This window comes from Triticum urartu, chromosome 6A (assembly GCF_056163025.1).
Source record: "Triticum urartu cultivar PI428250 chromosome 6A, HENAU_Tu73, whole genome shotgun sequence".
Lineage (NCBI taxonomy): Eukaryota > Viridiplantae > Streptophyta > Magnoliopsida > Poales > Poaceae > Triticum > Triticum urartu.
Genome location: NC_141878.1, coordinates 411,437,814 through 411,463,078, shown reverse-complemented (window position 1 = coordinate 411,463,078; position 25,265 = coordinate 411,437,814). Strand labels below are relative to the sequence as shown.

General features: G+C 44.8%; 1 protein-coding gene across 1 annotated transcript; it reads right to left on the bottom strand.

Annotated features, from left to right (window-relative positions):
* Positions 1 to 6,242: 6,242 nt before the first annotated feature.
* Positions 6,243 to 7,142, bottom strand: LOC125517611 (uncharacterized). Its single transcript, XM_048682821.2, has 2 exons — positions 6,882 to 7,142; positions 6,243 to 6,757 (listed from the first exon to the last, which is right to left on the bottom strand). Exons 1-2 carry the CDS (start codon positions 6,998 to 7,000, stop codon positions 6,547 to 6,549), a joined length of 330 nt encoding a protein of 109 aa, XP_048538778.1. The 5' UTR covers positions 7,001 to 7,142; the 3' UTR covers positions 6,243 to 6,546.
* Positions 7,143 to 25,265: the final 18,123 nt, after the last annotated feature.

Here is a 25,265-nt window from a genome sequence, read left to right as displayed (position 1 = left end):
GAGCCCCGGTTCTAAGCTGTAAAGCATGCCGCACTGAACGAGGGAGTAATCATCAGCACGTGACTGCCAAGCGTTCATAACGTCTTGGTTCTTTGGGATAGGTGCGTCACCTAGCGGTGCTTCTAGGACATAATCTTTCTTGGCAGCTATGAGGATGATCCTCAGGTTTCGGACCCAGTCTGTATAGTTGCTGCCATCATCTTTTAGCTTGGTTTTCTCTAGGAACGCGTTGAAGTTGAGGACAACGTGGGCCATTTGATCTACAAGACATATTGTAAAGATTTTAGACTAAGTTCATGATAATTAAGTTCATCTAATCAAATTAGTCAATGAATTCCCACTCAGATAGACATCCCTCCAGTCATCTAAGTGAAACATGATCCGAGTTAACTAGGCCGTGTCCGATCATCACGTGAGACGGACTAGCCAACATCGGTGAACATCTTCATGTTGATCGTATCTTCTATATGACTCATGCTCGACCTTTCGGTCTTCCGTGTTCCGAGGCCATGTCTGTACATGCTAGGCTTGTCAAGTCAACCTAAGTGTATTGCGTGTGTAAATCTGGCTTACACCCATTGTATTCGAACGTTAGAATCTATCACACGCGATCATCACGTGGTGCTTCGAAACAATGAACCTTTGTAACGGTGCACAGTTAGGGGGAACACTTTCTTGAAATTATTACGAGGGATCATCTTATTTAAGCTACCTTCGTTCTAAGCAAATAAGATGTAAAACATGATAAACATCACATGCAATCAAATAGTGACATGATATGGCCAATATCATTTGCTCCTTTTGATCTCCATCTTTGGGGCTCCATGATCATCGTTGTCACCGGCATGACACCATGATCTCCATCATCATGATCTCCATCATCGTGTCTTCTTGAAGTTGTCTCGTCATCTACTACTTCTACTACTATGGCTAACGCTTTAGCAATAAAGTAAAGTAATTACATGACGTTTATGTTGACACGCAGGTCATAAATAAATAAAGACAACTCCTGTGGCTCCTGCCGGTTGTCATACTCATCGACATGCAAGTCGTGATTCCTATTACAAGAACATGATCATCTCATACATCACATATATCATTCATCACATCCTTTGGCCATATCACATCACAAAACACTTGCTGCAAAAACAAGTTAGACGTCCTCTAATTGTTGTTGCAAGTTTTTACGTGGCTGCTATAGGTTTCTAGCAAGAACGTTTCTTACCTATGCCAAAACCACAACGTGAATTGCCAATTTCTATGTACCCTTCATAAGGACCCTGTTCATCGAATCCGACCTGACTAAAGTGGGAGAGACAGTCACCGGCCAGCCACCTTATGCAACTAGTGCATGTCAGTCGGTGGAACCAGTCTCACGTAAGCGTACGTGTAAGGTCGGTCCGGGCCGCTTCATCCCACAATGCCGCCGAATCAAGATAAGACTAGTAACGGCAAGATAATTGACAATATCGACGCCCACAACTGCTTTGTGTTCTACTCGTGCATAGAAACTACGCATAGACCTAGCTCATGATGCCACTGTTGGGGAACGTAGCAGAATTTTAAAATTTTCTACGCATCACAAAGATCAATCTATGGATTCATCTAGCAACGAGGGAGAGAGGAGTGCATCTACATACCCTTGTAGATCGCGCGCGGAAGTGTTCAAGAGAACGGGGTTGATGGAGTCGTACTCGACGTGATCCAAATCACCGATGACCTAGTGCCGAACGGACGGCACCTCCGCGTTCAACACACGTACGGTTGGGAAGACGTCTCCTCCAACTTGATCCAGCAAGGGGGAAGGAGAGGTTGATGAAGATCCAGCAGCACGACGGCGTGGTGGTGGATGCAGCAGGATCCCGGCAGGGTTTCGCCAAGCGCAAGCGGGAAGGAGAGGTGTTACGGAGGGAGAGGGAGGCGCCAAGAGCAAGGGGTGTGGCTGTCCTCCCTCCCCCCTCTTCATATAGGGGCCTTGGGGGGGCGCCGGCCCTAGGAGATGGATCTCCAAGGGGGCGGCGGCCAAGGGGTGGCTTCCCCCCCAATCCAAGTGGGGGGCGCCCCCACCCCTAGGGTTTCCCTAACCCTAGGCGCAGGGGAGGCCCAAGGGGGGTGCACCAGCCCACTAGGGGCTGGTTCCACTCCCAATTCAGCCCATGGGGCCCTCCGGGATAGGTGGCCCACCCGGTGGACCCCCGGGACCCTTCCAGTGGTCCCGGTACAATATCGGCGACCCCCGAAACCTTCCCGATGGCCGAAACTGAACTTCCTATATATAAATATTTACCTCCGGACCATTCCGGAACTCCTCGTGACGTCCGGGATCTCATCCGGGACTCCGAACAACTTTCAGGTTACTGCATACTAATATCTCTACAACCCTAGCGTCACCGAACCTTAAGTGTGTAGACCCTACGGGTTCGAGAGACAAGCAGACATGACCGAGATGCCTCTCCGGTCAATAACCAACAGCGGGATCTGGATACCCATGTTGGCTCCCACATGCTCCACGATGATCTCATCGGATGAACCACGATGTCGAGGATTCAATCAATCCGTATACAATTCCCTTTGTCAATCAGTACGTTACTTTTCCGAGACTCGATCGTCGGTATCCCAATACCTCGTTCAATCTCGTTACCGGCAAGTCACTTTACTCGTACCGTAATGCATGATCCCGTGATCAACCACTTGGTCACATTGAGCTCATTATGATGATGCATTACCGAGTGGGCCCAGAGATACCTCTCCGTCATACGGAGTGACAAATCCCAGTCTCAGTTCGTGCCAACCCAACATACACTTTCGGAGATACCTGTAGTGTACCTTTATAGTCACCCAGTTACGTTGTGACGTTTGGCACACCCAAGGCACTCCTACGGTATCCGGGAGTTGCACAATCTCATGGTTTAAGGAAATGATACTTGACATTCGGAAAAGCTATAGCAAACGAACTACACGATCTTTGAGCTATGGTTAGGATTGGGTCTTGTCCATCACATCATTCTCCTAATGATGTGATCCCGTTATCAATGGCATCCAATGTCCATAGTCAGGAAACCATGACTATCTTTTGATCAACGAGCTAGTCAACTAGAGGCTCACTAGGGACGTGTTGTGGTCTATGTATTCACACATGTATTACGATTTCCGGATAACACAATTATAGCATGAACAATAGACAATTATCATGAACAAAGAAATATAATAATAACCATTTTATTATTGCCTCTAGGGCATATTTCCAACACCCCTCCCAGGGCGGCATTATTGTAGATGACTAATGGAGCCATGGAACCTTCTGATGACGACACAACGGAACTCTCAATGAAAACACCAATGTCGGTGTCAAAACCGGCGGATCTCGGGTAGGGGTCCCAAATTGTGCGTCTAAGGTTGATGGTAACAGGAGACGGGGGACACGATATTTACCCAGGTTCGGGCCCTCTTGATAGAGGTAATACCCTACTTCCTGCTTGATTGATCTTAATGAATATGAGGATTACAAGAGTTGATCTACCATGAGATCGTAATTGCTAAACCCTAGACGTCTAGCCTGTATGATTGAGATTCCCTCTACGGACTAAACCCTCCGGTTTATATAGACACCGGAGGAATCTAGGGTTGTACAAAGTTGATTTGCAGAGGAAGGAATCTTCATATCCGAATGCCAAGCTTGCCTTCCACGCAACGGAGAGTCTCATCCGGACACGGGAGGAAGTCTTTTGTCTTGTATCTTCACGGCCCATCAGTCCGGCCCACGTCATATAGCTCGGACGCCCGAGGACCACTTAATCCAGGACTCCCTCATGCGGAGTAAATAAAAACGGAGGGAGTAATTGCATTTGTTGTGTGTGCCTTTTTTTTGAGTTGGGTGGTGGATGCCTTCAAACAACATAAAATGATGCAGCTTCCCACTTTTTAATACATTGTTAATAGAAGATAAAATACTAACTCTACTACAAGAATCTTCATTTGAAGGGTCAGTTAAGGAATACAATAGGTGTATTAGCAAACATTTTAGCGCATCCTATGGTTCTATAATTGTGTTCGAGATCAACTCAGATTATATATAATTATCTTTATAATAATATGCCCGATCTGGTCAATCCAGGCAACCGGTGGTAACCGTTGTTGAAAAACATGTTAGGGGTATGCGACTATTTTCGGACAATAAAGGGCGGCTCAGATCTTACCTCTCCGGTTCTGTCAGACATTGACTTCTTTTTGTCAGTGTCATCTTGGCATGTCATTTGTTATGCCGGTCAAAATGCGTATATATTGGTAAAAAAATTGTCCTCTTCTAATTAAAAGGTAGCGTTCCTGCCAATTACTCGGAAAAAAAGTCAATGCTATCTCTTAGTCGTTGACTATCCCTAGTGACGACAGCTACAACCCGTCGTGCATAAATGTTGTGTCGACCTTTCATGATACGAAGAGATGGCAAAATAATAGGTTTTGACTGCTTCTGCGCATGATCTTTTGAGCTTCAATCTTCAAACATATTTTGTTTCTTATGGAACTTCCATTTTTTTTCTTTTTGTTTTCGGTTGGTGAGTATATAGCCTTCCATTTCAAGTTTAATATCCAACACTATGAGCTATAATGAGAAAGTTTTTGACAGTGACACCATATCATATCGAACAAAAAAATAATGGGATTTAAATGCAAAAGACATGAAAATAACCTATCCCAAGACATTTGTGTGTGTGTGTGTGTGGGGGGGGGGGGGGGGGGGGGGGGGGAGGGGTGTCCAGATTAGAATAGAATTGCTACATTTGGATCCAAACAATGTAGTAACATGATTATTATTCATTTCGTTTCTTCTTACTTGATTTCGGGTTGTATGTAGGTTAGATTACTCTGATACTTATAGATTAAAATGTTAATAAAGATGTACAAAGAAATATAGCAATACAAAAATGCTTTTAATGACAACTGTATTACAAGATCCCCCTCTACCAGTAAATAGTGCAATAGTGTTTGGAAATAGGCACCGTTTGCACGATGCCGACATTTTGTCTCCTAGGGGCATATATATATGCTTCCTGATGAAAAGTAAAATTATAAAACATATTTAGAATAAAAAACTGAATTGTTTTACAACATGCATACCCGTGCCTTCTATCTTCCTGTTAGATTCCGCAAAAATATGTCATATGTTTTTATCTTGGCCAAAATGAAAAGAAAATCCTGTGGTGTAAAAAGCAACTTTTGAAGCACTAATTTGATTTGTTTTAGCACATGTCACATTCTTGTGTTTTTTTCATTAAAAATTTACATACATCCAAAGAGTCACGAACAAATACATCTGAGCAGAATTATGGACTTTTTTACATTTGTAGAACTATTTTTCACATGTGGAAGCATATCCTCCAGCAAGCCATTTTGAATATCCGCGAACTCTTACACATATCTTCCCTTGTTGCTTTTCATATAAGTAAAATATATCCTCCACAAAAAAGTAAGATATATAAATTATAAATAAAAATATTTTTCTTCACGAAACCATGTAATATTTCACATGACTAATTAAATACTATTATGTGTATTATGAGTCAACATTACTTAAAAGTAGAGAAGTTTTATTGTACGGTCTCTATGATGGCAATCTATAGATAGCAACTTTCATTAGCCATTTTCGGTAAATTTGTATCTATCAGCGGACGGTCATTCTTTTGTTTGTTTTGAGGGCAGGGGTTCTAGCTGGAGGCGGATCTAGGGTGGCGCTGCCAAAATTGTAAAATATTTTTTCTTATATACTTAACACTAGATAGTTAACAAGCTCATGCTATTTTAAGACTTTTTATTAAGACTATAATGATGTTTACATCAAATCTTACTATCTGTAGTGTAAATTTTCACATTTTTAAATTGTGGTACCCCCCACATTTTAGGTCAGGGGGCTCTAGGATGTTAGAAACAATGAAGAAAGTAGCATTAATTGTAGCTGAGTAGGATATGCTGATTTCGCAAGAGCGAGAGAATGTGTGTTTGTATGCAAGATAAGATCATAAAAACTAGAAGTCGATCAATTCTCATCTCTCAAACACGCTCTCGCCCCGCTTTATAAATAAAATACAAGCCAATTCTCATCTCTCAGCCATGCTTTATCACACTCTTAAAGTGCTGTGGGTGGTCGATAGCCCCACACACACACACCCCTGGCCCTGTAATCCTGCTCATAAAGAAGAAAAGGAAGGTGGCCATAGACAATGCAGTCCACTGATGCTGGCTGGTCAAAGAAGGCATTCAAAACGGATTTGCACTGCACTCTGGGCAATAAATAAGAATACTTTGAACGGCCACTGCATTGACCGGTTTTGGGGGGCAACTGAATAACTAGGAACCTACTACTACACAGGAGGGCTAGATGCCCCTCACCTCACCTCACTCACACCGATTTTTTTCCCTACTACTACTACACACGACGAAGCCAATAGAGACGGATATTATGTCTAGCAAATTAGCTAGAGAATGAGGCTAACACAGTCACCAATCTAAATCAGGAGGCGAATTAGTCACCGCGAACAGTCACCGGCGAAGTCAGGACGAATCGAACTTGTAGTACTTGTCGACGGCGGCGACGACGTCCCAGGTGCAGCTGAGCCCCTTGGGGAAGACGACGAGGTCGCCGGCGCCGAACTCCACGCACTCGGACGACCCCTTGATGTGCGCCCGCACCTTGCCCTTCACCAGGTAGCACGTCTGCCTCGCGTCGAACTTCACCGGGAACTTCCCCGTCGGGCAGCCCCACCTGCACGAGCACGGCAAACAGGATTTAACCGCTGCACAAGCCCACTTAGACGCCCGCCCCCCCATGGAAATGATGGAACGAAGAATCAAGAAATAGCTGGCGCCGGTGATCGGTCGGTACTCACTTGGGCCAGGACCTGACGCCGAGCTGAACCAGGCGCGACTCCGGCGGGCCGTGCTCGACGGCGATGGAGAGGACGGGCGGGTCCATGTCCATGCTGACCGGGTTTGAGCTCGAGGCCATGAGCACCTCAGGAGACGGAGGGGGAGGAAGGAGATGTTAGTCTGGTAGGTGTTGAGGCCTCTGGGGCTGGGGAGTCTAGTCTAGGGGAAAGGGCAAGGCTCCAAAGGCAAGCATGACCGGGAGCTTCCCTGTATTAGTACAGCGGAGGGGAGGAATCTCTTTCTCTTCTCGTCGTTAGTGGTGAGGCGTGGGTGATTTTTTTATTATTTCCCTCCAGCATGTGTAGATATTGGGACAGCTGATTCTGTTGACGATATGTCGTGATATATCGACGCATAGTGCCTTTTCTACTTTATGAAAATAAGCAAACTGGTCTCCTTTTCCTAAAATTTAATCCGTGCTTAAATTTGACTATGAATTTCCCTTATAGTACGCCCCACAAGATAGTCAAATCATCCTCACGATGTATGCCCACGATAATATTGTTTGATCCATAACTTTTGCTTATTTTACAATTCCATTCAAAAAGGCAATGATAATCGATAATTCATCCTAGAGCCCGGGCTCAGCTGCTCCCGGTCAGCAAAAAATTCAAAACAAATACTAGAAAAATTCAAAAAATTCCAATTTTTTTTGTGTGGTAGATAATTTGATACGTGAGATCCGCTCAAAATTTCAATTCATTTGGATATCTGAGTAGGTCTCGGCAAAAAAGACAAATCGGGTCAAAACAGTTCGTGAACAGTAAACTTTTTTACAGACCCCGATTTTGTCTTTTTTGCACAGACTTGCTCAAATGTCCAAACGAGTTGAATTTTTCAGCGAACCTCACGCATCTAATTATCTATCACATAAATTTTTTTTGGAATTTTTTGAATTTTTTTGTATTTGTTTTGATTTTTCCCGTGAGCGGGGGTGCAGCTGAGCCCGGGTGCAGATTCGCCGCACTCAATGATAATTTCTTAACATACAACTCTAAAAGATAATTAGTTCAAATTAAGGAGGAAAAACATGGAAGTTTCTTTCCAAATACATAATTCACTGCACTTTCATATGGTGTAGATTAAGGAGGAAAACACATGCTTTTTTGTTTCATATGTGCGCGTATCATTCATCGGGTTTAGATAAATGAGGGAAACGTAGGCGTTTTTCGCTTCCTATGTGCACGTCATCGTTCATTTGGCGTAGACTAAGGAGGGAAAACACTCAGGAACCATACGCCATATTAGAAATCACTAAAGCACGAGAAATCTCAAAGCACGAAGAGGGGCGACAGGGTGAGGTAGTCTCTTGCGCCCTTTTAAGCTTACACCATTCTTTTGAGAATGATGGGAGCAATGATAAAAATTATGAAATGTTGAATGCATCTATACTTATGTGCTCTATAGTTTGGAAGAAAGAGACTATTGGTGCAAACGATTGAGCACGACATTTTTTTGGAAATGGCTAACTAGGAAAATGACATGTCGGTTTAAGAGGCAAGCATCTAAAGATTGTCAGGGTTGATATCATGTTTTGTGTAGCCTACCGCCCTCTTTAGATTGGTCTAACAGACTATTGGTGCAAACTTTTGAAGTTCTCTATCTTGGGGCACTCTTTAAAGTTCTTAGGGCACTGCCAAATTAATATGGTAGATGTTGATACTTTTTACAAAGTTTGACCTGGCACAAATCTAATATGCGGAGTAAAAAGGACCGAAGGGAGTATAGAGAAATCATATAAAAGCTCTTCCAGACTTTAAAGTTGTTGTACACCTTTCTCTTGACCCTACACATGATATATTTGAGCTCCTCCTTAAAAAAAATTGACAAGTACTCCGGAGGGATGTGTGGAGTATATTGGTTTGGAGGAATGTGCTTCAAAATGAAGTCATTTCTAGTGGTCCAGATTGCCCAAAAAACAAGGGCATTGTTTGACTTATTTGCCACCCCCACTCTCTAAATCAGAGCTATGTCACTATCTAAATACTACCAAATCAAGATGTTAGAGCGTAGCCGGACTTGGTGAAAGTGCTAGTTACTGACTAGAGAAGGGGTGAGTAGGCGATTTTTATGAAAGTCTTCAAAACACGGGGGACTTTGAAGACAAACGATAGAAATGAACCTATTGATATGCAGCGGAAAGAAGACTACACTAGACAAGCCATAGTCAAGTAAGCAATGAAGTGAAAACACGAAGACTATCAGCAGCTAGGTAGTATGGATCAGGATGGAAGATGGTATGAAGCCAGACAGTAAAGAGTCTTCACTTAGTGAAGTCAATCAGATCATACAGGCATGCAATGACTTCATGAAGACAGCCTGTAAAGTAAAGAAAAGTGAAGGATAGAACCAGTAGCTTGATGAAGACAAGGATTTGATAGACCAGTTTCAGTTGCTGTGACAACTGTACGTCTGGTTAGGGAGGCTGGGATTCAACTCAGAAGATCGCGTCTTCACCTTATTCCCCTTGAGCTAAGGACACGCAGTCCTCGCCCAATCACTCTGATAAGTCTTCAAGGTAGACTTCCAAACCTTCACAGACTTTGTTCACCAGTGATCCACAATGACTCTTGGACGCTCAGAACGCGACGCCTAACCGGCTAGAGGATTCACAGTCCTCAAGTGTAACAAGTCTTCAGGTCACGCAGACAGAAAGACTTCAGTGATGCCTAACACTCTTTGGCTTTGGGTGTTTTGGGATTTGTCCTTGCAAGGATCTCTCTCAAATGCTTCGGAGGTGGGTTGCTCTCAAACGACAAAAGTCGTGCACTAACTCTGAGCAGCCACTAATTTATGGTGTAGGGGGTGGGATATTTATAGCCAGGAGGCAACCCGACCTGATTTGTTCGAAATGACCCTGGGTCACTAAGGAACTGACACGTGTCCAACGGTCAGATTTCAAACGCACGCGGCAACTTGACTTGGGCTACAAGTAAAGCTGACTCATCTAGCTTTGGATAAGATTTGCTCTCATTGTCTTCACTCGAAGACATAGGATTTGGTTGAGCATCACTTCAGTCACTCTGACTTTGTTCACTTGGACCCCACTTAACAGTACGGTGGTTCCTATGACTCAACAAAGAAGAAAAGGAAACTACGAAACAACTATGTCTTCATATTCCATAGTCTTCATACGATGTCTTCTCATATCATAGTCTTCAATGTGAATCTCTTCACAGACCACCATTGTCTTCAATGTCTTCACACATTTTTAGGGGTCATTTCTGGCAGGTAAACCGAATCAATGAAGGACTCCTACCTGTGTTATCCTGCAATTCTCACAAACACATTAGTCCCTCAACCAGGTTTGTCGTCAATACTCCAAAACCAACTAGGGGTGGCACTAGATGCACTTACAATCTCCCCCCTTTTTGGTGATTGATGATAAACTGGTTGAAGTTTTCAACGGGGATAAAAGTATATGAAAGTAGAGAATTATGGCATTGTCTTCATAAGTAGAAAGAGGCTCCCCCTGAAGATGTGCATATAAGTAGTTTGCTTTTGAATGCAAAGCACATAGCAGGTTTTACTTTGTGGAGATCCTTTTCAACTTATGAAGGCAATTTATCATGCATATAAAGGTATAACGAAGATAATGACATGCATAATGAAAAATGGGCGTCTGCGGAATGACTTCATGCGGAATTTATCATCGCATCACATAGTAGCAGAAAAAGTAGGAGACGACCATCGAGTTTAAGTGTTACAACCCAAAGAACCAAATGTATCAAGGGACGAGAGTTGTAAACACTTGGCAAAAATAGTGCAACCACCCATAAGGACTCGTTTGAAGACTATCAACTCATATGCTTCTCCCCCTTTTGTGAGTAATGGCCAAAAAGGTTTGAAGACATAGAGTATCTACTTGTTCCCATCAGGAGTAGATGAAGGTGCAGGGTCGACATTGGAGTTCGATGGTGCAGAAGGGCCTGGTGCAGTGTCGAGATGCAGTGAAGCCATGGTTGGTGAAGTGGCATCGTCTTCTTCATCGACGACTCTCGCAACAACAGTTGCAGCCGAAGATGAATACTCAGAGTCTTATATGGAAGGAGACCGACGCCAGCTTGCATTCTGTGGAGGCTTGGAGTCAAATTTGAAACCTTCTGCGAAGCCATCTCGCGAAGATCTTCTTCAAGGCATAGGAGTGTGAGACTCTTCCAAGACCTTCGTGTAACGCCCCGGACACACCCGCCGGTGGTCGTTACTCCTGGCGGGATCTAGACTGGCCCCACAGATCAATACTAGTCTTTTCTGCGCACTTTGTCCTCACTCGTGCGCACCCGGGAGCAACTTCCCGATCGGTCACCCATCCTGAAACTACTCCAAGCTGAGCACACTTAACTTTGGAGTTCTTTCCGAATGGGATCCTAGAAAAGAAGAAATTCCTTATTGATATGAGTAGTCTATCATCCCTCTTAAGCCAGGCTATCACATACACCCCCACTCAGAGGAACCGACGTCCTCGTCGGGCCATAGGAACATTCCTTCTAGGCACATACGTCTGTGCATCCAGTCCGGTACATGTGCCATGCCGTGTGCCACGACAGGTCACAAACGTCATGAACAACATGACCGCGCACCTGTCCGCAAACATCCGTGTAATCGCGAGGGTCAGCTCTGATACCAACTTGTAACGCCCCGGACACACCCGCCGGTGGTCGTTACTCCTAGCGGGATCTAGACTGGCCCCACAGATCAATACTAGTCTTTTCTGCGCACTTTGTCCTCACTCGTGCGCACCCGGGAGCAACTTCCCGATCGGTCACCCATCCTGAAACTACTCCAAGCTGAGCACACTTAACTTTGGAGTTCTTTCCGAATGGGATCCCAGAAAAGAAGAAATTCCTTATTGATATGAGTAGTCTATCATCCCTCTTAAGCAATGCTATCACACTTCGACAGGCTTCATGGGCAACGAATGAGTTCTTGGTGGCCAAGTTTCTGATGTGATTGACGTCCACCAAGATACTCTGCATCTGTCGCTTTAGCCAGTCATGATGCTTGTCCTGCTTCTGATGTAAGGTCACAAGAAGCTCTCGGTCATTGAGAACACGAGAACGCTTCCGAGGCCTTTGAGCTATTGTGCTGTCAGTGGCTTTGGTGTTGGCACGGTGAGGCACACGTATATTACCAGCCAGAGGATAAGCAAGGGTAGCAGCATTTGGAACATGAATCCCTTCTATGGGCTGCGTGAAGCTTTGATGATCAACATTGTGAAGATATAGTGGCTCCTTGGCAGGCTCTAGATAGATGGCTCGACGAACAGATCAACCTCAGGCAGAAAGACAAGATGGTTGCGCGCTGAGGGCTGATAGTCAACAGTAGAGTGAAGCTTGATCAAGCGCATCACCCATGGAGCATAAAACTTAGGCCAAACAGATCAATCCCAAATGCAGCAAGTTGTCTGGTGAAGAAATTCTGGGTGTTGAATCTGATGCCATTGATGATTGTAGGATCGAAAGTATGTCTAGAGAGGGGGTGATTAGACTACTTGACCAAATAAAACTTAACCTTTTCCCAACTTTAGTTCTTGGCAGATTTTAGCTAATTTAGGACAAGTCAAGCAATCATCACATGATTCAAGCAAGCATGCAAAGAGTATATTGGCAGCGGAAAGTAAAGCATGCAACTTGCAAGAATGTAAAGGGAAGGGTTTGGAGAATTCAAACGCTATTGGAGACACGGATGTTTTTCCCATGGTTCGGATAGGTGGTGCTATCCTACATCCACGTTGATGGAGACTTCAACCCACGAAGGGTAACGGTTGCGCGAGTCCACACAGGGCTCCACCCAAGGGCAACGGTTGCGCGAGTCCACACAGGGCTCCACCCACGAAGGGTCCACGAAGAAGCAACCACCCACAAAGGGTCCACGAAGAAGCAACCTTGTCTATCCCACCATGGCCAACGCCCACACATGACTTGCCTCACTAGCGGTAGATCTTCACGAGGTAGGCGATCTCCTTGCCCTTACAAACTCCTTGGTTCAACTCCACAATCTTGTCGGAGGCTCCCAAGTGACACCTAGCCAATCTAGGAGACACCACTCTCCAAGAAGTAACAAATGGTGTGTAGGTAATGAACTCCTTTCTCTTGTGCTTCAAATGATAGTCTCCCCAACACTCAACTCTCTCTCATAGGATTTGGATTTGGTGGAAAGAGGGTTTGAGTGGAAAGCAACTTGGGAAGGCTAGAGATCAAGATTCATATGGTAGGAATGGAATGTCTTGGTCTCAACACATGAGTAGGTGGTTCTTTCTCAGAACATATGAGTTGGAATGGTGTGTGTGTTCTGATGGCTCTCTCATCGAATGAGGAGGAGGTGGAGGGGTATATATAGCCTCCACACAAAATCCAACCGTTACACAGTTTTCCAATCTCGGTGGGACCGAATCAATAAGCTCGGTCGGACCGAAAATGTAAACCTAGTGACCGTTAGTGATTTTCGGTGGGACTGACATGCAACTCGGTAGGACCGATATGGTTAGGGTTTGGGCATAACGTAATCTCGGTGAGACCGATTACACAAACTCGGTGAGACCGAATTTGGTAATTAGCTACCAGAGAGTTGGTCAGGCAAACTCGGTGGGACCGATTTGCTCTTTCGGTGAGACTGAGTGGAACTCGGTGAGACCGAAAATTTACAAAGGGGAAACACTGAGTTTACATTGCAATCTCGGTGGGACCGATTCGCTCTTTCGGTAAGACCGAAAAGTTACGAAAGGGAAACAGAGAGTTTGCAACCCCATCTCGGTGAGACCGAGATCCTTATCGGTAGAACCGAATTGCTAGGGTTTGGCAGTGGCTAATGACAAGTGAAACTCGGTGGCGCCGGATAGGAAGAATCGGTAGGACCGAGTTTGGCTTAGGGTTTAGGTCATATGTGGATATGGGAAAGTAGTTGAGGGTTTTGGAGCATATCACTAAGCACATGAAGCAAGAGGCTCATTAAGCAACACCTCATCCCTCCTTAATAGTATTGGCTTTTCCTAAAGACTCAATGTGATCTTGGATTACTAAAATATAAAATGAAGAGTCTTGAGCTTTTGAGCTTGAGCCAATCCTTTGTCCTTAGCATTTTGAGGGTTCCACTTTCACATCCATGCCATGCCAATCATTGAGCTTTCCTGAAATAATCATCTTGGAATAGTATTAGCTCAATGAGCTATATGTTGTTATAAATTACCAAAACCACCTAGGGATAGTTGCACTTTCAATCTCCCCCTTTTTGGTAATTGATGACAACATATAGATCAAAGCTTCGACAAAAGATAATAATCATGAAATATATCGTCGCTTTGAGAAGTATGTGATAAGTAAGAGCTCCCCCTAAATTTGTGCATATTTAAAATTTGCTTTGGACTGCAAATGCACAAAGAGTTAGAGTCATGGGTTACTCTTCCATGTCACATACATCTTGGTGGAGCGCTTAAAATGATAAGAATGAAATACATGCACTCGTCACCAAGAATAATGAATGATCACATAAGATAGATAAGATAATAGCATTAAGCAAGCATTAAGTGTAGCTTATGATCAAACACATAATGACGTAGTATCTCAAGCACTCAAAAGCAAACAAGTTCGAAAAACCACCAAATAAAGCAACAGAGAAAAGCAACACACTCTCTCTCTCGAAGCCTATGATCTATACATCTTCTCCCCCTTTGGCAACAAGTTACCAAAAAGTTCCTAGAAAATGCATAGCACTAGATCGACGCTCAGGCTTGATCTTCAGGTGGTGGTGGAGTCCGGATCACTCCAAGGACGAAGGCTTCGGTAGATGCTGAAGTAGTCGCTGGAGTTGGAGCTGAAGTAGATGCTGGAGCTGAGGCTGTAGCTGGTGCTGAAGTGGTGGCTCTTGTGTCAGCAACTGGCATGGCAGATGACCTCGGACCTCTTGGCACTCTGGCAAAGGCATGAGTAGTAGTCCTGCCTCTCCTCCCCTGCATGTTCTCTTGGAGCTGCTCCACTGCAGACTGAACTTCCGTTACTTTGACATCCAAGTCATAGAACTTCTGTTCCATGATTCTCTCTAGGCTCTGTTGATTCTTAGTGAGGGTGGCCAGACTTTGCTCAACCCTCAGTGTGGATGCAATCAAGTAACCGAGCTGCTCTTGTTTGGTCTTCAAGAATTATTCAGATGCCTCCTCTTGAGTAGGCATCTTGGCAGCTTTCTCCTTCCTCGCCTTCTCCTTCTTTGCATATGCTTGTGCAGACAATGGCTCGTTCTCAGTCATCACAACTTCATTGTTCTCAAAATCTGGACGGATGGGCAAATGTTCCTTGTCCAATAAATATATGCCCGTGCCCATCTTGGAGTTGATGAGCTCCTGAATTTGAGGGGCATATCCGCAACTCCTCTTCTGATCTGCTGCAGTCCTCTTGATTGTTTCCACTATGAGGCTCATCACCTTGAACTTCTGAGGCAAATCAAACACATGTAGCAAGTTGATAGCATGGCCTCTGATCATCTTGTGATCTCCAGACTTGGGCAGTAAGGTGTGCCTTAGTATCCAATTGATTGTAGGCAGTCCTGACAGAAGGTAATGCATAGACCCAAATTTGAAGGTATCAAGTGCTTCATTGGGAATTTCCTTGTACATATTGGACATGGAGTTATGGTCCATCTTCTTCTTGGCATAGATATCCAAGTCATCATCTTGCTCCTCTGGGGCATTAATGATCTGTGCCCACTCAGCCACTATAGATTGGTACCTTGTACCCTCAAACATCCATGTGATCCTCCCATCTGGATAAAAGTGAGCCGTGGAGTAGAACTGCATGATGAGTTCCTCGTTCCACTTTGTGAGCTTCTGCCCAACAAAGTCAGCTACTCCACAAGCATTAAAGCTGTCATATACTCCTGGGTAGTGTTCCTCCTTCTCCTTGATGTAGGTCCAATCAACCCATCTCATGTCACAGACAATTGGCTTCTTATCTAGCAAAACAGTCTCATAGAAATCCTGCTGCTCCTTGGTGTGAAACCTGTAGTCCACGGCAGTCCTTCTCCTTGAAGCATACAGGTCTGCTTCTCTCCATTTCCTTAGCCCTGAATCTCTCCTGAGCTTCATGTCCTCAGCCACAGGATGAGCATCATTGTGGTCTGGGATCTTGGGCTTTAGCTTCCTTAGGACATTTTCTTCCTCTTCTTCAGCAACAGTCTCAGGCACTGGGGCCTTGTTCTTTTCAGCTGCAGGAATGCTTCTTGTGTTCCTCTTTGGCTTTGGCTTTGGAGCTGGCTTGGCCTTGGAAGCAGCTCCCCCTGATTTTATGGCATCTCCCATTAGCTTGGGTGCCTTGGGTGCTGGTGCAGCTACCTCTTCTTCCTCTTCCTCTTCCATGATGGAAGCTTTGCCAAGCACTCTAGCCACAGTCTTCTTCACCCTTTCCTTTCTTTTCTTGCCTTCTGCAGCAACTGGCTCTTGAGGAGTGGGTTTCTCAGTTGAGGCTCTTGCTTTGGACATGGGCTGCCTGCCTGCTGGCCTTTTGATTTTCAGACCTGGCTTAGTGCCTTGAGCTGGCTCAACTCTCTTGGAAGTGGCCTCTTCCTCTGCCACATAGTCCTCATCTTCGGAATCTGAAGTCCTCTTCTTCCTTTGTCTCGTGGCAGCCTTTGGCAAGTTGCTAGGAGTGCTCCTGCTGCCTTCATCAGATGAACTGGAGGGACTAGTGCCCTCACTCATCACCACTTGCTGCTCTGACATATTTTGGCTATCACTTTGATCAGACATGCTGCAAACTGACTGCTGACCCTGTGAATAGATTATAGATGAGATAGAAAAGATGAGCATCACAAAATGCAGAGATTTTTGCAAAAGAATGATCCAAAAACTTAGTTTTAGTTTCCTACTGAAATCATCTCGGATCTACCGATTTTCAAACTCGGTGATACCAAAGCAGTTTTGGAACCTAAACTAGTGAACTCGGTAGGACCGAGTCACAGTTCGGTGGCACCAAGACTGCTAGGGTTTCACTAAGTTCAAAAATCGGTCACACCGATAAGTAATTCTCGGTCAGACCGAGTCTCACTTGTGCAATGGCATAAGCCAAATCGGTGGGACCGAGTTTTTCAACTCGGTGGGTCCGAGATAGTTTCGGCGGAAACCTAAACCTAGAATTTTCGAATCAAACCTAATCTACGAGCGTTTTGACTGGATAGAAGTTTATCAAACGTGGCTAGAATCAATATGATCACAATGTGCTAGGAATCAGATTGAGGAGTAGCACAAAGATCAAGTCCATACCCTAGTTCGGCGGGGACTTGCTACGGCGGCAACGGTGGGGCAGAATTCCCGTTGACGGCGAAGGAGACCAGCGGCTGGAGGCTGCTGACGGATAAAAGACGATCCGGAGACCACGAGGGCAGAGCAGGCTATCGCGCGGGCGAAGGGGTTCGGAGAAATTTCCAAATTTTTCCCGTGACTATATATAGCCCGACCCTGTCGGTGTGACCGAGTGGAACGACTCGGTGGCACCGAGATTCATAACTGCGTGCAGTTACTGAAACTCGGTGCGACCGAAAGGTTCAAATCGGTTGCACCGAGATCGAAAACCTAGATCAACTTAATGATCTCGGTAGGACCGAAAGTGAAGTATCGGTCAGACCGAGAATCATAAAGAGGTTTTGGAAGTTTAAGTCTATGACGAATCGGGGACTCCGAGCGCTCCTCACACAGAGTGGTTCGAATCTGACTTGATCAAATTTTGTGATGTAGCATGAATAGAGTTTGAGACGAGAAAAACATAGATAGCTAGAGGAGGTTCTTAGGCATTCTTTTCCATCCACTTGGCAAAAAGAAATAAAGCCGAACAATCAAAACAACAAGTGGATGTCCTCGAATGAGTAAAATATGCAATCAGCATGCTCACACAATAAGATGGCAAATGAAATATGTGACAAGGCATGCACAACCAATTCTAGCATCTATCAAGAAATTTGCGATGACTAGGTCATCTATATATGAGTATATTGACTTAGGAGTCAAGTGAGAACACTTGATCATAGGTCATACTCATCGTTTAAGCTCAAGTGGGGTTACCACTTTTACATAAAGCATTGTTGTGTTCACATCTTTAGAGTTGCTTTAGCTCAAGTCTTAGAGTAAAGCTCCCCCTAGATGTGATATCCCCCCTAAGAGGGATGAACTAACCTTGGGTTTTGTCGATGATGACTTCATGTAGATATTGAAGATGTGGATGCTCAATGTTGATGTAGATCTCTTGGAGCTATCCATTTGAGTGAATTGCACTTTCAATACCTACATGGGTTAGTCCCACAAGGGACAAACAAGGATATCCATAGACATAGAGTGATGCACACAAAAGATGATGTCCATGAAAACTTTTAGGTTACCTTGTCCCTTGTCTTACCAACAAGAGGGTTTGTGACTCCTTGAACTAGTGCACGATGTGGAAGTTGATTACACTTGTTCTTGCCAAAATGATAAGAGTGAAGTATGTTGGCGGAGTCACCCTCAAGAACTCTCTAGTTCTTCTTCTTTTGGATCCACATCATCTTGATGGGAATCCTTGGAGTTGTAGTCGTACTTGATGAAGTGGAGCTTGAAGTAGTCTTGGGAATCCACTTGACTAAGGTCTTTGGAGCTTCTTCAAATGCATCAATTTCCTCTTGAAGCTTGTCCTTGCCTTTTTGCTCGTAGTCTTGTGGTGGAAGATCATCTTGAGCTTGTGTCCCCTTGAAAGAAGCATACTTCTCTTGTTGAGGGATAAACTTTGTCTTGGGGTATTGATCTTCTTCCCACTCAACTCCATTGGCATTGAACTTTCGTTCAAAACCAACACCTTGATTCTTCTGGTGCATTCCTTGCTTGCGCACAATTTCCTCGAATTGCCTACTCCCGGCAAGGCTTTTGTACACTCCTTTCTCTATAATTCCCTTCAATAAACTATTTTCTTGCTCAAGTGTAACTTGGCTAAGAGAATCATTAGTGGAATCAAGAGAGCTACTAGAAGCAACAATATTGGATTTAACATGATCATTGTTACTGCTAGAGGAAGAATCTTTCTTGTTACTAGACTTGACTTGAGGCATGTAAGTGGATAAGAGTAAACGCTTGGCAATGTAAGAAGAACTTTTCTTGCAGAGATCATCATTGATTGCCTTTAAGAACTCATGCTCTTGCTCAAGATTGAGCTTTTCAAAGCGTAATTTCTCATGAGCTCTTAAAAGTTCTTGATGATCTTCGAAGATAGTGTCATGAGCTAACTTAAGAGTTTTTAGTTCTTTAGTTAGAGCCTCAATCTTCTCCTTATCATTGTCATTCGTTTTATCTTGATTAGCATGATTAATTGGTCTTTCATCATAGTATTCATCACTAGAGTTGTCACCAAGCAAATCATCACCTAACAAGTCATCTTCATCACTATTGAAATCAACATACTCGGGGTGTGTTACCTTAGGACCTTTGGCCATGAAGCATCTTCCAATTCCTTCATTTGGTGAGTCAAATATGTCATAGGAGTTGGTTGACACAAGTGCTAGACCGGCAACACCTTCATCTTGAGTATCTTCGGAGTCGGAGTGATAACTTCTCTCGGAGTGGCTGTCGGAGTCGGAGCCGGATACCCATTCACCAACATGAGCTTGATGTCTTCTTCTTGTGTAGCTCCTTGATGATTTTTCCTTCCTTTCCGAATCCTTGCTTCTCCGTGAGTATCTTCGTTCATAACGATCATCTCTACTTCTTCTCTCTCTTGGTGGTGATCCTTTGCTTCTTCCTTTTGGAGAATCTTCTCTTCTCGTGTATGGAACCGTACACTCATTGGAATAGTGTCCGGGTCTTCCACAATTGTAGCAGTTTCGCTCTCGACTAGAAGATCTTTTGTCATTGTAGGACCTTGACTTGAAGCTTCTATCTTTGCTTCTACTCTTGTAGAACTTGTTGAAGTTCTTCACCATTAAGCTCAATTCTTCATTGAAGTCTTGTTTCTCACTTGATGATGTAGGGGCTTCACATGAGGCTTTATAGGCACCACTTGATTTGTTGTGAAGTTCCTCTTTATCCTTAAGTGACATCTCATGAGCAACAATTCTTCCAATCACCTCCGTTGGCTTGAGATCTTTGTAATTGGGCATCATTTGGATCAATGTGCACACGGTATCATATTTTCCATCCAAGGATCTTAGAATCTTCTTGACGATGAATCTATCGGTCATCTCTTCACTTCCTAAGCCGGCAATCTCATTTGTGATGAGAGCAAGCCTAGAGTACATTTCAGCGACACCTTCACCATCCTTCATCTTGAACTTGTCAAGTTGGCTTTGAAGCACATCCAACTTGGATTCCTTGACGGAGTCGGTACCTTCGTGCATATCAATCAAAGTGTCCCAAATTTCCTTCGCATTCTCAAGGCGGCTGATTTTGTTGAATTCTTCGGGGCACAATCCGTTGAAGAGAATGTCACAAGCTTGAGCATTGTATTGCAACATCTTCAACTCATCCGCGGTAGCTTCACGGTTTGGTTCTCTCCCATCAAAGAAGTCACCTTGCAAACCAACACACACAATAGCCCAAACGGCAGGGTTATGTCCAAGAATATGCATTTTCATTTTATGCTTCCAACTAGCAAAATTAGTACCATCAAAGTAAGGACCTCTACGGTGATAATTTCTCTCGCTAGACGCCATACTCTCCTAGGTTGTGAAACCAAGGCTATGACCACCAAAAGCTATGGAGATCAAGCAAATGGAGACCAAAGCTCTGATACCACTTGTAGGATCGAAAGTATGTCTAGAGGGGAGGTGATTAGACTACTTGACCAAATAAAACTTAACCTTTTCCCAACTTTAGTTCTTGGCAGATTTTAGCTAATTTAGGACAAGTCAAGCAATCATCACATGATTCAAGCAAGCATGCAAAGAGTATATTGGCAGCGGAAAGTAAAGCATGCAACTTGCAAGAATGTAAAGGGAAGGGTTTGGAGAATTCAAACGCTATTGGAGACACGGATGTTTTTCCCGTGGTTCGGATAGGTGGTGCTATCCTACATCCACGTTGATGGAGACTTCAACCCACGAAGGGTAACGGTTGCGCGAGTCCACACAGGGCTCCACCCAAGGGCAACGGTTGCGCGAGTCCACACAGGGCTCCACCCACGAAGGGTCCACGAAGAAGCAACCACCCACAAAGGGTCCACGAAGAAGCAACCTTGTCTATCCCACCATGGCCAACGCCCACACAGGACTTGCCTCACTAGCGGTAGATCTTCACGAAGTAGGCAATCTCCTTGCCCTTACAAACTCCTTGGTACAACTCCACAATCTTGTCGGAGGCTCCCAAGTGACACCTAGCCAATCTAGGAGACACCACTCTCCATGAAGTAACAAATGGTGTGTAGGTAATGAACTCCTTGCTCTTGTGCTTCAAATGATAGTCTCTCCAACATTCAACTCTCTCTCATAGGATTTGGATTTGGTGGAAAGAGGGTTTGAGTGGAAAGCAACTTGGGAAGGCTAGAGATCAAGATTCATATGGTAGGAATGGAATGTCTTGGTCTCAACACATGAGTAGGTGGTTCTTTCTCAGAACATATGAGTTGGAATGGTGTGTGTGTTCTGATGGCTCTCTCATCGAATGAGGAGGAGGTGGAGGGGTATATATAGCCTCCACACAAAATCCAACCGTTACACAGTTTTCCAATCTCGGTGGGACCGAATCAATAAGCTCGGTCGGACCGAAAATGTAAACCTAGTGACCGTTAGTGATTTTCGGTGGGACTGACATGCAACTCGGTAGGACCGATATGGTTAGGGTTTGGGCATAACGTAATCTCGGTGAGACCGATTACACAAACTCGGTGAGACCAAATTTGGTAATTAGCTAACCAGAGAGTTGGTCAGGCAAACTCGGTGGGACCGATTTGCTCTTTCGGTGAGACCGAGTGGAACTCGGTGAGACCGAAAAGTTACAAAGGGGAAACACTGAGTTTACATTGCAATCTCGGTGGGACCGATTCGCTCTTTCGGTAAGACCGAAAAGTTACGAAAGGGAAACAGAGAGTTTGCAACCCCATCTCGGTGAGACCGAGATCCTTATCGGTAGAACCAAATTGCTAGGGTTTGGCAGTGGCTAATGACAAGTGAAACTCGATGGCGCCGGATAGGAAGAATCGGTAGGACTGAGTTTGGCTTAGGGTTTAGGTCATATGTGGATATGGGAAAGTAGTTGAGGGTTTTGGAGCATATCACTAAGCACATGAAGCAAGAGGCTCATTAAGCAACACCTCATCCCTCCTTAATAGTATTGGCTTTTCCTAAAGAGTCAATGTGATCTTGGACCACTAAAATATAAAATGAAGAGTCTTGAGCTTGAGCCAATCCTTTGCCCTTAGCATTTTGAGGGTTCCACTTTCACATCCATGCCATGCCAATCATTGAGCTTTCCTGAAATAATCATCTTGGAATAGTATTAGCTCAATGAGCTATATGTTGTTATAAATTACCAAAACCACCTAGGGATAGTTGCACTTTCAATGATGTAAAACACCAAAATCTTCATGGGTCCTTCAAGTTTGGCTTCAGAAGTGTATCCCTTGATCGGCCATAGAGTACGCCTTAGGATGTGATAGACTGTGCGGGGCAAGTACTCGAGGTCCTTGACAAAGAATTCCTTGGGATATTCAGCATCGTTAGGCAATGGCTTCATCATGCTGAGCATCTTACTCATATTTGGTTCAGGCCGCTGAAAGATACTCTGCAGTTCATTATTGTGAAGATGACAACCAGGCTCATACAAGTCACCTGGAGTGGGCAGGGAAGTAAGCTCAATAATGTCTTGAGCTTTGGCTTCGTGGTGCACATCGCCTGACATCCACTCAAGGATCCATGTCTTCAGATCCCTGTTGTAGCCACGAATGTGAAGAGTGGCATAGAACTGCAGCAAGAGCTCTTCATTCCAGTGCTCCTTGTCAGTGACGAACTATACAAGACCAACCTCCTTGACGCAATCAAGGGCTTCTTCCAGATAGTGCAGCCCAGCAATGGCCTCACAATCAAGACGCATGTGTTGAAAGATTCACTCTTGATTGTATAGGATGCATGAGTAGTAGTTGCGCTGTTGATAGCTCCAGAAGCGATCAGAAGAGATCTTGGGCTTCGAGTATGGATTCTTGGCACTCTCAAAGAAGGTATTGTGTGCCCTGAAGCTGTTCACGCTGAACGATCCTGGGGAGGTTGCAACTCCTGGAAGCCTTGGTAGCCTAGGCTTTGGCTTCTGAACTTGTGGCCTCTGCTCCACATGATAGTCATATTGAGATCCGGGAGCAGTGGGAGGCACCATGACGGGCCGTTTCATAGTGACCAGCTGTCCATGATCAAAGGCCTGTTCAATTTTGTGAGGCCATGGAGATGGAATAGTGGCTTCAGGTTGAACTTGAGCTTCATGCAGCACATTGGCTTCAGATTCCATATTATCTTCAGGTGCCACATTGTTGTCAGGCGCCACATGGTCTTCAGCCATGACAATGTCATTGGCTTCAGCATCGGTGTTTGTGGCCGCCTCAGTAGTTTCAACCTTCGTTTGTTCAATGACAGGAGGGTCGGGCACACACTCATTCTCCCCGAGAATGACTGGTTCAATAGGAGGGGGTGTAGCAACTCTTTCTTCTTCTTCTCTTGTTTCTTGATTGTCATCGGCTGATGTAGCCGGGATGTCTTCAGCAGTTTTTGCTTTAGACTCGAAGTAATTCATAGTTGGGGTGGCTTCAGGAAACACTTGACGTGCTACTGAGTTGTGTTGCACTTCCCCTTCTAAAATTCTCGACATGGTGACCTGTGGCCTGGGGCCTTTGTGAATCCTGCAGAAAGCGGGCGACGCGTGTGGAGACAGAGTGGTCTGAACCATGTAGCTATCATCTTCAAGCACCGGAGTGGTGACTTGAGGTGTTGGAGTTCTGGGTATGTCTTGATGAATGGGGGTGTCTTCTTGAGGGCGATCTGCCCACGAATCATCCTGAGCAATTGGCGTCAAAGGACGACCAATGCTGATGAGTTCGATGCTTGTAAGAACAGGTGATGATACCAATTGATGCTCGAGTTGAGGACGGACTTCATCATCTTCAACATTGTCTTCATGACCAATTTCTTCAGCTGTGATGGGGTCAACACAACTGGAACTTCTTCATCTTCAGGAGCCCCTGTGGAAGCAGGCTTGTGGATCACAAGTTGGCGTTCTTGGTTGGTGGAGGCTGGACAGGCAACAGAAATGGGCTCAACCACAAGGGGCTCAGAGGCCGCAGCACGCTCTTTCTTTGAAGACTTCTTCAATTTCTTCTTTGATGGTGTATCATCAGATGCATTCTTGTGCTTACACTTCCTAGCATCAGCTTCAGTTGCCCTAGTTTTCTTCAGTTCTGAAGCTGCTGAGGGGACCTTAGGCTTCGAGCCTGTCATGCTGGCAGGGAAGACAATACGAGGTTCTTCCTACCTTGGTGCTTCAATTCGGACCGCAACAGGCTTATTCTTTTGTTTGGCAGCCATCTTGGGGTCAATGCCAGGGCGCCCAAGAGCCTTGCGTTTCTCAGCCTCAATATGTGCTTGAACACATTTCTCTGCGAAGTATTTCATCCGCTCTCTTGAGCCTTTAGCTTCTTCATGTTTCTTGTGAAACTGTTTCTTGAGCTCATGCAACATCTTCTTGAAGGTTTGAACATCAGCCACGCTGAGCTTTGCCATGTTCTTCTTGAACTGCGCCTTTTCATAATCAATCTTGTTTCTCAACTCAACGATTTTCTGAGCCAGGGCCACTTCATTTGCAATGGCTCCATGGAAGGTGACGCTGATGTCCACAGGAAGCTGAAGATCATCAATGCTGATGCTCCGGTTGTCAAACCATTCATCAATGAAATTGTTTTGTATGTCCACATCAAAGAGGGGCAGATCGTTGAAGATCGCCGCCTCTTGCTTGCTCTTGATCAGTATCTCAAGGGCTTCATCACCAAAGTCTTCGTCACTTGACAGATCAATGGTGTTTTCCTCGTTCCTGAGAATGACAGCGGGAGTCAGTTCATGTCCAAAAATCTTCATGGGTTTCTTCTTGGGCTTCTCCGTCTTCTTGGAGACACGAGAAAGATCTTCAGATTGCACACTGGGTTCAGGAGGTGCAGTTTCTAATGGTTTCACACATGAAACTTCTGGTGGGACAGAGGGCTTCGTAGCCTTTGTCTTCTTCTTCTTCTGCGGCTTTGGTGGAGCTGGCGCTTCGTCAGAATCTGCATCATCAGCTGAGTGCTCCACAGTGGCCCCCTGTACAACTATGTGAGTGAGAAGGCCATCGAGGTTGTAGAAGGGGCCGATGACATTCGGATTGGCATCACGGGTGCCAT